We start from the raw sequence: 13,747 nt of genomic DNA, 5'->3' as shown, positions 1-13,747 counted from the left end.
CCCGGACCCGGACCCAAGAGCTGGGAACCAGACAGGGATGCAGCCCCGTCTAAGCAGACGGCGGATGCGTGTGTGGAATGGCAGTCACTGTAATGGAAACGAATAAATCCTGAATGGATCAGATACTTGCCGCACGCGTTGTCCCCGCCGATAGATTTGTGTGGGTGTGTGTGTGTGTGTAGAGCCTCATGTTGCAAGCAATAACAAAACAAACAAATTTCTATACAACACTTGCAGCGGAGGATGCAGTGGCACAAGAAAAGAAATGGCGGAATGGAGGACCATTATAATAGTTTACAACGCCCGCAGCAGGATGCGAAGGAGCTGGAAACTGGTAGAGAAATCTCCACTTTGACACTCGGGAGCCGCAGCGAGATAAAAATGGCAGACATTCAGATGGGGACAGGGGGCCAGAGGCACAGGGGCACAGGGGCCGATGGAGCCGGTGCCTTGTCTCTCGTCTTGTCCTGGGGTCGCATTCCCGGCATGCACAGACGCCGTCGAGGACAACGACGACGAAGAGGACGACGACAAGGCCAGGCATTGCATATAAATGAAAGTGGGGGGCTTTTCCCCCACCCACCACTCCCATAACCTACCCGCACTAACATCAAAATAGTATAAACAACTAAGACTCTTTTGAGGAACTGTTCCAACTATAAAATACCTGCGGTAAAGTTATATTTCTTACGGACTCTTTTGAGTGGAAAACAAGATAGAACGACTTTAGCATGTCAACATATGGACTGTATGATACCCCCGAATCGAAAAGCTATTTAGGACGACCTTGCTGCGACGAATTTTAAAGAATCGGTGGATAAGATCCTAATACTCAGACAATAAACATTTTTCGTTAGAGAAATTTTCATATACATATTTCGTTCGCTGGAGAAAGGCGATGAATGGAGAACAATGAATGGAAATAAATTATAATAAAATGATTAAGTTCCATGTAATCCTTTATTTCGACTCTATTCATTATTGAACTTTTCTAGCCCTCTTGCTTGCTGCCATTTATACAATATAATCTATATCCCCCGTCCCCAGCTATCGTTTGAATTTCTGCTACTAATCATTATTTTATTATCTTGTCTGAGTAGCTGGCAGCAAAAACAGGGATGATTTCTTATTCCTTCCATACGAAAATCATCCCTGTTTTTGCCAGCGAAAAATGTACCCTATATTACAAGTCGTGGGTGCCATTAAGCTCTAGCTCTTGGACTCCGACACCAATGGGTGTTGCATACGTTTTCACAGATAGAGCATACCCTTTGGACTCCAAGAAAATCGGGCATGGCAGCATCGTTGAATTTAGATCTTCTTGGGGGGGGCTTTCGCTGCAGTGTCTGGCTTATATAGTCCCCGATCTAGCTCTTGTCACATTCATCTCCTCGCAGAGATGAATACACCCTGAATTTATGCTGTCGGGAGAGCTTTAAGTAAGCCTGGGGCGCGACCACTTAAAAAGTTGATAACTATGATTGGAAACTGCTGCCACGGCGAACCAGCAAGACATCACCCTCTCTTCCTACTCCTCCTCTAGCACACACACACCCCTGGTCTATGTGTGTGTGCCCCGGAGGCAGTGGAAAGATGCAAATTGTCAATTTTTTCCGTTTCGTAGCGCCAAAGACGAAACGAAGTTGAATGAAAAAATTGAAATGCAGCCGGAAAAAGTTGCACTCTTGCACTGTTTTGTCTGTAGTCTGTTGTCTCCTGTCTGTTGCAAGCTTCATTAGTTGCCGGAGCTACAGCTTTGTGTCCCCGACAGTTGTTGCCTTCAGATTTATTCGCCGCTCAGCACTGGGGGCGTTCCGGCTGGAGTATTAGTTTTAGTTTTAGTTCTAGCTTTAGTTTCGGATTCAGCTTAGAATGTGTGACACTTTGGTGTGACAGCAGCTGTCGCAACTGTGCCGCCGAATGGATGGCTCTGATCTCATTCCCCCGCCCCCCTACTATGAGCGATGATCGGCATTAGGTGGCTGTCCAGAAGCCAGAACTGCCCCATTATAGTAATTACATCCCACAGACAATGGGAGACAATGGGGGGAAGTGCATCTCGTCGCTGGTGCTGTATCGAAAAGATTTAGCCAGACAGAAAATTCAATTAATTTAAAAACATTTTCAAGTTCAGCGACAGACAATGGGGGGAATAGAGAGAAAAGTTTCGATAGCTTTTTGTTTTTGAAATATTTATGTACGCGGGGGGCTATCCGATGCATCCGCGCATATACATTACGTATTACGTATACGCCCCGTTCCGATCCGCCAGCCACAGGCGAAACGAATGGAAAATTGTGCAATAAGCGGTCGAAAAGTTTTATCAATGCCAGAATTGAATGCGTAAAATCGAAAATAGGTAGCGTAAATATGGAAAAATTATCGTATAATAAATATGAGGCAACATATGGCTTCGGCTTAATCGGGAACTCGGAGGGGGGATTCCCCCATGGATAAATCTGGGGCGGGGAGTGGGAATTAAATTGGAAACTGTCATCCCTCTTGGCCGCAGCAACACACTGCCGCGGAATTTATGCGTGGCAGGGACAGATAATTTACATATAATTGACTGCCCGAACAGGTCCCTTTGTCCGCCGCCTGGGTCCTTTCTCGCATATGCAATTATCGGAGATGTGGGGGCGCTTTTTCAATGGAAATTCATGCACACTTAATGGCCACGCCTCTGACCGCAGACAACGGCTGGCCACGCCCACTATCCCACTATACCAGCAACCCAAACGCCCACATCCTGTTGAACTGTTGAATGCGCTCGTTAAGGGACCTGAATCTCAACGCAATTTTCCTTCTCTTGCAAATGAATTATGCTTTTATTTTATTTCACTTTTCAGTGTCCCCCCCCCCCACACCCACCATCCCACTGTCTCTCTCTCACTCTCTGTCCTCTCGGTTTTCCCTGTTATTCTCGTTTTTCCTTGCGGTTTGTCGCATTTTAACATCCAGTTACGTGTCCATTCGAGTCCTGAAGAGTTCTGTGCAAGAACATTGTAAATTGAGCTCTGGTTCCTTCATTTTGTTTCTTTGTTCATTTTTGGTTTCCATCATGCTGATCCGAGGACCCGCCATTCGTGGTTTTGTGGCCAAGCACTTTCGGATTCATCCTTTCCTTTGCATTATTCAATTAAATTGCATTCATCCGATCAAAGGTTAGTGGATGGGGCTGCTGTTGAATGAAGCTCTAATCGAGTAGTGCCACTAGCCCTTGTCGCAAAAAATTCACATAAGGAAATTTAATTGAACAAAGGGAAGGCCTTCGCTTTGATTGATTAAATAGTTCTTTAAGGGAAATGGTAATCAAGAAGTTATTAAAAACTCCATCATTCGCAATCTGTTGGTCATGTCCTAATGCCACCAGACTATAACTCTTCTCGTTGGAAAACTCTGCTGAATCCCGTGATGCTCCACATAATTTATGCAGCAGCAATTTCTATTTTTCGCCATAGCAAAAAGTTGAAAAATAAACAACAAAATAATAACAATTGAAAAGGAGGGGAAAAAAAACAAAAAAACTTTAGCAGCGACAAAAGACAGGCAATGCGGCAGTAAATTTGTGTGCCAATGCAAGAAGCGCAACAACTTCATCGCAAAGTTGCGAAGGTACTCCGTACTCGTACTCCGGGATGGTCCCTGGAAGGGAGATTCCCCAGGGATAGCGACAGGAACGGGGACAGGGACAGGCACAGGGACAGGAGTTTGCAAAACGGAACATGAAGTTTGCCGTATTTTTACTTATTTTCATCTGAACTGAATTGAAAAGTTATTGCAAAATGAAAATAATACGCGCACAATTGCCGGAAAAGTGGCATACACAAAAAGGAAAAATAATATGAAAATAATAATGGAAATTGTTTTAGCTGAAAAGGGAAAATGCACAATAGCAAAGTTTTCGCTTGGCCTGAAGAATATGCATTGCAAAGTTGCTAAGGCAACGCAGCCGGAACCAGGGTAAGGGTAGGGGTTAGGGGTTAGGGGTTAGGGTGGTATCTGTACTTTTTGGTGACCCCGAGCAATACCATTACCATTCCGGTTCCATGTGCACTCCACACCGTAATAAATGGCCTCTGCCCAAGACGTTTCCTGCTGTTCGCTTAACTTAATTCATTCGGCACATAAATCTCACCTGGTTGAAAGTGCAGGCAGCATGTGGCAGCATGCATAGTGCCCCGGGAGCTGTTGCTTTGAAAGGGAAATCTCATTAAAACTGCATGAGACCCGTACTTCGAATGATTTGCCCCGAACCCATGGGCAACTAATTTGTTTAGTTTATCAAAGCTGGTCCCGGTCACGGTCCCGGTACCCCGCATATATTTGCTCTGCCCTGCAATCAATAGTGCCCATTCTGGACGGCAGGGACCGGGGACATTCGGCACATCCTGCCGCTGGCCCATTTAATTTCATTTTTCAATTAGCAAAATCAACAGCGGAAAAGGTGAAAACAATGCATTCACGCGGCGAGAGTTTTAATTGCATTCACAGCCTCGCAACCAGAGAGCATTCTGTTTTTGTTTGCCCAATGGGAATGCAATCAGCGTCAGAGAACTGCCAAAGCGACATAGATAATACGAGTACAACTCTATTTCAGTCCATTTGTATTTCCGATCTCTAGCCTAATCCTCAACAAATGTTCTGTGGACACGGCCGAAGGCAATTCCCATTCAATCCCTGACCACAATTCTCGAATTCATTATACCCATTAGGGTTTCCTGAACACATGAAGTATATCAACTAGATCAACATAACACAACATAACATAACATATTAAAGTGAATATAGCCATATCTATTTCTATGTACACATATTTGTGTACATAAATCTAGGATTTATCTATGTGTTTCTATAGAGCGCACATCCTGGCTCCTAACTGCTCCAACGAGGCACATTGATGCTTGAATCGAGACGCACAGAGAGACGAGAATTGCAAAAACAACAGACATTGCGTGTGCATGATGCGGCAGACTGATATTGGATAGATGCTGCAATATTCAAGATACAAACAGTTAATTTCAGTAGCTTTTTTATGTACCCTTCTATATATTAATAGTATATAGTGTACAATGAGCATCCTCCAGAGAATATCTGGGTATCTCATTGTCGAGGCACTCGACCAGGGTCCGTCTCTGTTGATTATTTAATTTGAATTGTTTCAAACAAGCGAAGCGGAAATTATTAATGCAGAAAACGTGTTTGCCGCTCAATAAATGCATAATCCGTGGCAGAAAGAGTGGCATGAAATGTTATTAAATTTATAAACATTTTGTCAGCAGAAGCCGCATAATTAGTTGGGTAAAATGATCTCCGCGGCTTGGATGGTGGCACGAATGCGGAGAGGGTGCGTGGAATAAATTATGTGGTGCATTCTCCTGGTCGGCCTGTTTGTGCCCCGGCTTTTGTCGATGATAAATAATGGAGCAGAGCAATTGTTAGGCTATAAATTTGAAACGAATGGCGATTGCCGCACACTGAATAAACTATATATTTATAATTATATTAATCCCCGTCGAACCAAATGAATTACTCTGATTGTTTGGAACAATTTTCGACCCGATTGGCTGGCTCTCTGTTGAGCGAGTGCATCCAGTGGAAACAGATAAGATGCGAGCCATGCTGCAAATACAAATCCAGGTCAATGCATCTCAGGTATGGAACGAGTTGGAAAATCAATTTCCATGCACCCAGACCAGAACAGACCAGACCAGACCGGACCCATCCACATTCACATCCGCATCCGTATCCGCAGCCATATCCTCAGAGATGAAGAAGGAGATGGTCGTGCAATGCACTCGGCTGCACCCAAAAAGAATGCGGAAAGAAAGTAGAGTTAAGGGGCGCCACTGCATGCTGTAATTTCCAGCCACTTACATCATCTAGAACAAGTTTGCAACTCCATAAAGTTCGTTCCCACGTCTCAGCCATTCATCCAATCCAATGAAAGCCGTTAAGTGCCCCATGAGCGACCCACCAAGTACCAAGGAGTCCCCAAGTCCTCCATTAGGCAGGCATAGCGGAAAAGCCGCAAAAAGTAATATGCCAGAGAAAGGAGCGGTTGAACCTTCCGACCACCATTGGGTGGTGGTGGTGCCAGACGAAAAGCAAAAAACCCATCGACTCGAGCAAAGTGTTGATTTAAAGACGAGCACCCGGCACCCGGCACCCGCCACACGGTGCACGGTGCACGGCTGGGGCGTAGTTAAACAAAAGCCTCGCCTGGTTGCACCGAAATCAATATTGATGTTCATTCAATTGTGCCACAGTGGAGCGGCAGATAGAAGGAGAAGTGGAGTGACACTAGCAGGAGGTTCAACATCTTACAGCACCAAGAAAATTCCAGCCAGCCAAGCAACTTATGGAAATAATCAATAGTGCGGAGCCAAGGACTATTTTTCTTCCTGTAAGAAGAGCAACTTTGAAGGCTGAAGATAGATATATCGTTCCTGTGCCGGTTATAATGTATAGTGGCTCAAAGGAAAAGTAGAAAAATGTATGTAGGTACTGTATGGAGGGCAGGTCGGTGGAAAGTTTCTGTATTAAGATAATAATATCCTCGAAAGGGTTACAGCAGTTGGGCTGCCACCTCTTCTATCTATGTACGCCTCCTGCAGTGCGCCTGCAGCTGCTTCCCCTCATTAGCACACCATTCATCAGGGCAGAAAGCAGAGGAAAGCCATGGAAAGTAAATCGAGAAGCCAGAAACTTTCGCCCTGCTCGCACACTGAAATAACTACAAAATAATCGAAAAACTTTTTAATGTGCCACATTTTTTCTTCGCCCCCAACTAGGCGATTCGGTTCCGCTCCCCACCGCCGTCCCCTTTGTTGGTGCATTTAGCTCTGACTAATTCAGCATTTCCTGTGCCCCGATTCGCCTTTCTACTGGACCCGAACTAATTGAAAAGCCGCGTTAATTGCAGCCTCTCCTACTCCTGGCCTAGATCCCTGCTCCTCCGCCGGCTCGGCGTTTCGTCGAGCTTTAACTTTAAGTCGATTGTCAGTGAGTGATGTCGGGCCATTCTCACAGCCAATTGAGCGAGAAGTTTATCGGGCGACGGACTTCTTCTTCTTCTCATCTGTGGCCGCCCTGTCGTATACGTAATATCCCCTTTGTCTGTCGGTGAAGCGAGTTTTTCAGCGCCATTTGCCACAACGCGCTCCACGGTGGAGCCGAGACGCCTCCAGGCTTCGCACATACACACATACACACACCGGCACACGCCAGCCGTGGCCGTGGATGTGGATTTGTATGTGTATGTGGATGGGTATAAGGTTGAGGCTTTGTAAATTTGATTATACGCCTGTTCTCTGCACTCCTCTAAGGGAAGCCTGACTACCCCCCGACTTCTGTGGGGGTTTCTGTGAGACTTTCTCGGTCTTCTGTTCTGTTTTCTTTTCGGTAATTATTGTTGGTGTGAATTATGCTTAGGGGAGCGTTACCTTGATTGTTTTCCCACTGCTTTGCTTGTTTTCCCTTCGCTTCTCGCCGCACACGGGGACTCGTATAGAGGGTGTGTCTACCCTCTTGAAAATGATTGGGAAACTTCAACGAAACTCACCTGCAAAGATAAAAGGAGTTGGGAATTAATTAAATGTTAAGAGAGAGAACAGTCTGTAATTCCACAGAAAAAAGCGAATAATTATACGAAATTACTGGAAATAAGCAACAATCGAGTTAATTTTCCTAACGTGTTTTTTCCCTTCCCCCTCCATCCTCCACTGGTATTCCCCACCATGTTGTCGCAGGAAGACACGTGTGTGTGTGTGTGTGTGTGTGTAATTAATGGTTGGCACACTCGTGGGTGCCCCGAAAATTATGCACAGCCACGTCTGGGTCGAGGACAATTGGCGGGTCCTGTGTGTCCCCAAAGCAAACAAAATATAGCAAAAAAACAGTCTGTAGCCCCGACTTGCCCATCGCCCCTCACCTGCCACCTGACGAACTCCATTTCCGGATCATCTACATCGATAGTTCCAAGTGGATTGAGATTCTGGCCCTCATCCACATCGGAATCCTCATCTGTTAAAAGGAACGGGTGCATGGAGGCGCTGTGAACCGGCGAGCTAACGCGGCTACCGTCCTTGTCCTTGCGGTTGCGCAGTAAATTCACGGGGTCCGGGTACTCATCCGTCGCCAGGCCTGTGCCCACAAGCAGCAGCTCCGTGGAGCTGCTAAGGGGCAGGGCGGCTCGATTCTTCCTCGTGTTGTATGTTGGGGACTGAGACATTTGACATAAGACTCAATGAACCCGTGTGTGGGGTACAGTAGAACATCGAACTGCCATTCCCATTCCCATCCCCAGTCGCCAGCTATTAATGTCCTGTGCATGTTGTCCTGCTGATAATGTCCATAAAATTACCCGAAGCCTGGCCATAAGTAATGTGATTAACGGCCGAGAATCCGGGAATGAGTTCTGTCCTCCTCTGTTCTGAGCGTACAGTAGGAGTCCATATCCAGATCAATATCCTCCGGTGGGTGGTGGGTGGTAGGGGTGAGGGCATACAAATGTCGCCATATGGCGGAACAGACTTTCTTCTCGCTGCCTACAAATTCAATTTGGAAAACAAACAACAGCCGCAGCAGCGACAGCCGCAAAGCCGCTCAAAAGGTACCACCAATGCCACCGTGCCACCATGCCACCATGCCACCGTGCCACCTGGATTCCGGCTCGCATAGTTGTGCGGTCGCGAGGCAAACATGCAGCGTGCAACAACTGCAACATGCTGCACAGCATTCCTTCGCCAACTCAATCCCGAAATGAGTCGCACGGAAATATTGAGACAATTAATTTGCCACTGGGATGGGATGGCGATGTGCGGCGGGGTGGGAACGGGGGACACTGAGGTGGAGTCGAGGCAGGACCGTGTGCTTGTAGTTAGTTTTCCCGTTAACCGCAGGACCCTGCCCTCCACCCCGCATCGCCCCCCACGTTCTGACAGTTGTCGCAGCCACCGATACATACGATGCATACCGGGGGGGGGTATAAGTTATTTATTGGAATTTGAGTGTCACTGCAAATGGAGTCGGGAGTCGGGAGTCGGGATTGGAGTGGCGCCGCCAGGAGTGTGGTGGTCGTTGGCTGCAAAACCACAACGCATTGAGGTCTCGCACCAGCATAAAATATTGCCCGCCTTCTAAGTGGCAAACAATGCGGGGGGAATGGAGGGGCCATTGACATTACCCCGGGGTGTGGGTGGGGGTGTGGATGGGGCACACGAAGCGAATGGGTGAGACGTTAAAGGTTTAAAGCGCTGTGCCACACTCATTTGTTGCATTCGAATAATGTTTTCATTAGTCAGACTATCCATACCATCCATCCACACTATCCATCTCTCATTCAGAGATAGAGGCAAGTTTTAAATACGACGTAAGCTTGAGAGAAAAGTTTTAAGCTGCCTGCACAGAGCTGAAGTGCAATCATAAATAGTTAACTTCTTCTTTTTTTAGTTTTTACATTTTTTTGTTTTTATTCTTGCGCTGTGCCGAATGAAAAGTTTTCCAATTTAGATTTATAAACCGACATAACGGTGTGGCAATTGCCACATAAAGGAGTCCGAGCCCACAGAGACCCAGGACGCAGAGACAAGTACAGAGTAGTGAAAGTTTCCCCTGGGTCAGCGGGAAATGGAAAAGTTCTGCTCCCTGGAATAGCCACAGATCCAGACAAAATTGGACCGCATCTAATTTTCAACCGATTTGAGGCAGATGCTGCTTCTAGCTTCTAGCTCTGGACGGGACCGTCCACCAATGCAACTTCCTTGCACAAAAATGTGGCCAAATATACTGCGAGATTTTCTCTTCCTGCCACTGGCGCTGTCGCTAGCACTGGCACTAACACCTCTCCCCCTCCTCCCGCATCCTACAGGACTAACCAAATTTGTATCTGTTTCCCAGGCTGCGTGCGGCTTGCCGCTGACAGACATTAGCACGGCTTATGTCTGCCCCACCCACGGACACCTCTCGACACATCTGCATTTGAAAATTGTGAAAACTGCAAGCTGAAAGTGGAATTTTCCTCCATGGAAGGTGTGTTGCCTCTGTGCGTGTGCATGTATGTGCATACATGTGCACATGTATCTGTATGTGTATCTGAATCTGTATCTGGTAGATACGACACAGAGTTATTTTCATAAGCTTCTCGTTCCTGATGCTCTGCTGTGGTGTGCTGTCCGTTTATCTGACGGTCCGCCGGGGGCAGACAATGTTTCGGATTTGATAGTCAAATGAAATTCTAGTTATGCCTGTTTAGGATTCATTCCGTCTCCATCAATGGCCATTATCTTGCTCTTATGTAGGTGCTCCGCTACTGCGAGACTCGTAGTTTAAGCCTTAGATTCAGTTCAGAATATTGCATACTTCTGGGCGAACACGAATTCTTAAAGAAACACTCGACAACTGACGTGAATTCCAGGTACTTACCGCCTTGCAGAGGGGTACTATGATTTTGTAAGAGACCTTTGTTCTACAGAAGAGGAATCATTTCAAAGCTTGTTGGGGCACGAGCGAAGCTAGTCTGCAGGGGGCTTGCATGTATGTACAATTTTGTAATCAGTGTCGATAAAGCAGTCCATTAGTTTCCTTGCCAACTAATCCCTTATTTTTGAAGCTATCTATCTTACAGATACTTCCTTTTGATAAGAGTTAGAGTATGTGAATCTTCGGCCCCGATATTTGAAGCATTTCGTTCTTTTATGTTTTCTAGGCATTCCCCAAGGTAGCTTCCTCCTCTTCCACATTATGTCACCAGCATTCGCCAATCTTCATCAAAATGCGCATCAGGACCGGGCGCTCAATCGAATTGCCTTTCGCTGGTCGTAACTGAACTTTACGTGTGCTTGGCGCTGCCTGATAACAGCGTTAAAGGGGGCAGGGGAGCAGGAGAGCAGGCAAAGAGGGTAGCAGGGGCGAAAATATTACCCTTGCCCGAGACATAAACCTGATGCTATTGACACAGCCCCATCCCGCTCCAGACAGCAACATGTCAACGGTGTTGGTGCGGATATGGAAATGGGGACGGGGACGGGGACAGGGACAGGGAACGGGGACCGACAGAGTGCTGTGTCAGGCGAAAACGAATGCGGGGACAGGGGTGCGACGAAGCAAACCTACATATAGGGGACATAGGAATATGCTCTCTTCCTCCACATCGGCCTCTTCTACATACATATGTATCTCTCGCAATTTTAATTGTTTTTGCAGCTTGCTTCTGCACTTTCCCCCTCCTTCCCTTCATTCACAGTTCTCCTGTAAAAATTTACTTTTTGGAAACAATTGCTGTTACACGATATGTTTTAGGACAAAGGTACACTGCTAGATGCACTACAAAATGGGGTCTCTGAGTCCAGAAACACCTGTAGTTTTTAGGAATAATAGCATTTAAATCTGTAAATCATAGCCAAAGGTACAGTCTTAAGTAATTTTTCTATTATTATTCGCTCATTGCACTCTGCCCACTGTACCGAAAAAGCGTTTGTTTTCGTTCTCTTTATCTCGCCCTTTTCGCTCTCTGCCATCACCAGAAGCTAAGCTGCACTCGCGTTCGATCTGCCTCTTTCTCTCTTTTGCTTTTGAAGCTTCGTTTACAGTTTGGGCACGCTCACAATTCGGCACATGATAAAATTATACAAGGTGTTGGTGTTGTGTTCGCTCAACGCGCTCTCTTTTCGGGGCTTATTTCTCTCAGTTCAGCAGCAAATTTGTGCAACTTCGTTGTGATTGGATGTGCGTGAGTGGGAATATGGATTTGTGGGAGACCCGACAGAGAGCGAATATACCGCTTCGTATCACCTACCTTTGCCATTAGTCGTAAATCAGACTTCTACTGACTCTCCTTTCGTATTCCTCAATTGAATCGTCGTAAGCTTTTGTGTCTACATTCTACATATTTTTATCGGCAGTTATACTGCGAAAAATACTTAAAAATAAACTGTACATCTGTATACCTTAAATTGCAACAACTTCGCTTATGAATTTAAACATTTTCTCACCTACTTATAGGTGCCATGGCCTTCAATGAGAACTAAGCTCACCAGCTATAAAGGTCGGTCTTTTCTCCCCCAAAACCGTCGGTGTAAAACGGATCGTGTAACTGTAACCCTGCACTTTTATTCACAATTCTCTTTAGAAGGTTTCCATTTTTTCCATGCGTTTACCAACTGGCGTTTTTTTGCAAGAGTAGGCAGTGGTGATACGGATACGGGTGAGGGTACGAGTACGGGTGAGGGTACGATGTCTGTTGTAGCTTTTGTCGGTATAGCTTTTAGTGGCAGTGGCCATAACTACACATTGCACATGCAGCAATCATTGTCATCCCCATCTCGAATCCCGCCTGGAGGCACCGCCCCGCAACGCTTCTCCCTGCTGCTCCTTCATCATCATAAATTTCTGGGCTTTGTGGTCGTGTTCCTTCTACTACACGTTGTATACATGTGTTCTGTGGTCTGTTTGTGCACTGGCGTGTTCCATCCTGTTGGCACATTCTTTTTTAATCCCCCCCCCTCCCCTCCTGGCGGCCCTGTTCTCTCTTTCAACTGTTGGAACAGCTTGCAAGAATTACAAGGCCAGCATTCGCTCATCCGAAGCTTAAAGCTGTCCCCCAGTTCGGATGATGGTGGTCCTACTCTGCGCCCTATAATGACGCTGCCAATCATAAAGCCATCCATAAATGCAATTTCACTAATGAAAATTGATGGCTAATTAAAATGTTTGACTGAAAATTCAATGAAAATTTCGGTTACCATTATCATAATGGCAATCATCGTACGGTGCGGTGCGGTTTTGTTCGGTTCGCTGCGGTGGAGCTCTGGTTAAAGAGGCTCCGGCTCCCGGCTACTGGCGCCCAGCTCCCGGATCCGAACAAACCAAAAAATTATCAGCGGAAGTGCAGAATGTTTGTCTTTTTGTGCGTTGACATAGTACTCGCAAAGGGAGGGGAGATAAAGCGATGAAAGAGTTGAGTTCAGGGAAAGTCTGTGTGAAGCCTATAAGGATGGTTGAATGGTTCGATGGTAAGCCAACCCACAACAGGCACTGGAACAATGCAGGTCGAAGGAATCCAGGCGTATGGGAAGTTCACAGCCCGATAGGCTTGTTTTTTCCCAGCTCCACTCTCTCTCTCTTTCGGTCTCTTGTGTGTGTGTGTGAGGCCCATTGCCCAATCTGTGTGCGAAGCACCCACATATGTGTTGCTCTTGGTTTTAAATCCATTTTTTGTGCCTGCTCCTCTCCTGTGGGCTGCCTCTACTCATAAGTTGGGGCTAATCCTTGCAGGGTTGCCAGCTATTGTTAAGGTCAGCGGACAGTACCATCTTTTTGAGAGAGAGAGAGAGAGAGAGTGGGATAGAGTAGCGCCTTGGATGATGTGTACTCGTATTTTTATTATGTCTGACATGTGGCTCTTCATACTTACTCGTATATTTTGATGGGATTTTCTTTTGTGCACGGCACAAGCTTAATATTTGTATAAGGGGCTTACCATCCATCCACTGCTTACCATCCAACAGCCCCATCAGCCCCATCATCATCGCCAGCAGCAGCGGCAGCACAGTTGACGTTGACATTGCATGGCAAATATTTATTTTATTTCTCCAGTGCAACATATCAAAGTGGGATTGCGGTGTCTCGAGGAAATGCTCAACATTTCCCTCGGATTATGCCAAGTCCGGGCGAACGGGAACGGTAATGGGAATGGGAATGGGACTGAGGACGAGCCGATTGTGGTCCGGCTGATAACTTGTCCATG

General features: G+C 46.4%; 1 protein-coding gene across 6 annotated transcripts in view; it reads right to left on the bottom strand.

The window, feature by feature from the left end:
- The window catches only part of LOC108152623 (calcium-transporting ATPase type 2C member 1), a 44,910-nt gene that overhangs the window by 20,738 nt on the left and 10,425 nt on the right, over positions 1-13,747 (bottom strand). The window contains exon 1 of one of the 6 annotated variants that reach the window (XM_033386309.1): positions 7,934-8,173. The exons of the other annotated variants lie outside the window; for them this stretch is intronic. Within the exon in view, the coding sequence (XP_033242200.1) occupies positions 7,934-8,047 (114 nt within the window). The 5' untranslated portion in view covers positions 8,048-8,173. Of the gene's footprint in view, positions 1-7,933; positions 8,174-13,747 lie in introns of those variants that run through there. 6 annotated transcript variants of the gene reach the window in all.

The sequence above is a fragment of the Drosophila miranda genome, chromosome XR (genome assembly GCF_003369915.1).
Source record: "Drosophila miranda strain MSH22 chromosome XR, D.miranda_PacBio2.1, whole genome shotgun sequence".
Classification (NCBI taxonomy): Eukaryota; Metazoa; Arthropoda; class Insecta; order Diptera; family Drosophilidae; genus Drosophila; species Drosophila miranda.
This window is presented reverse-complemented; position numbering and strand designations above follow the sequence as displayed.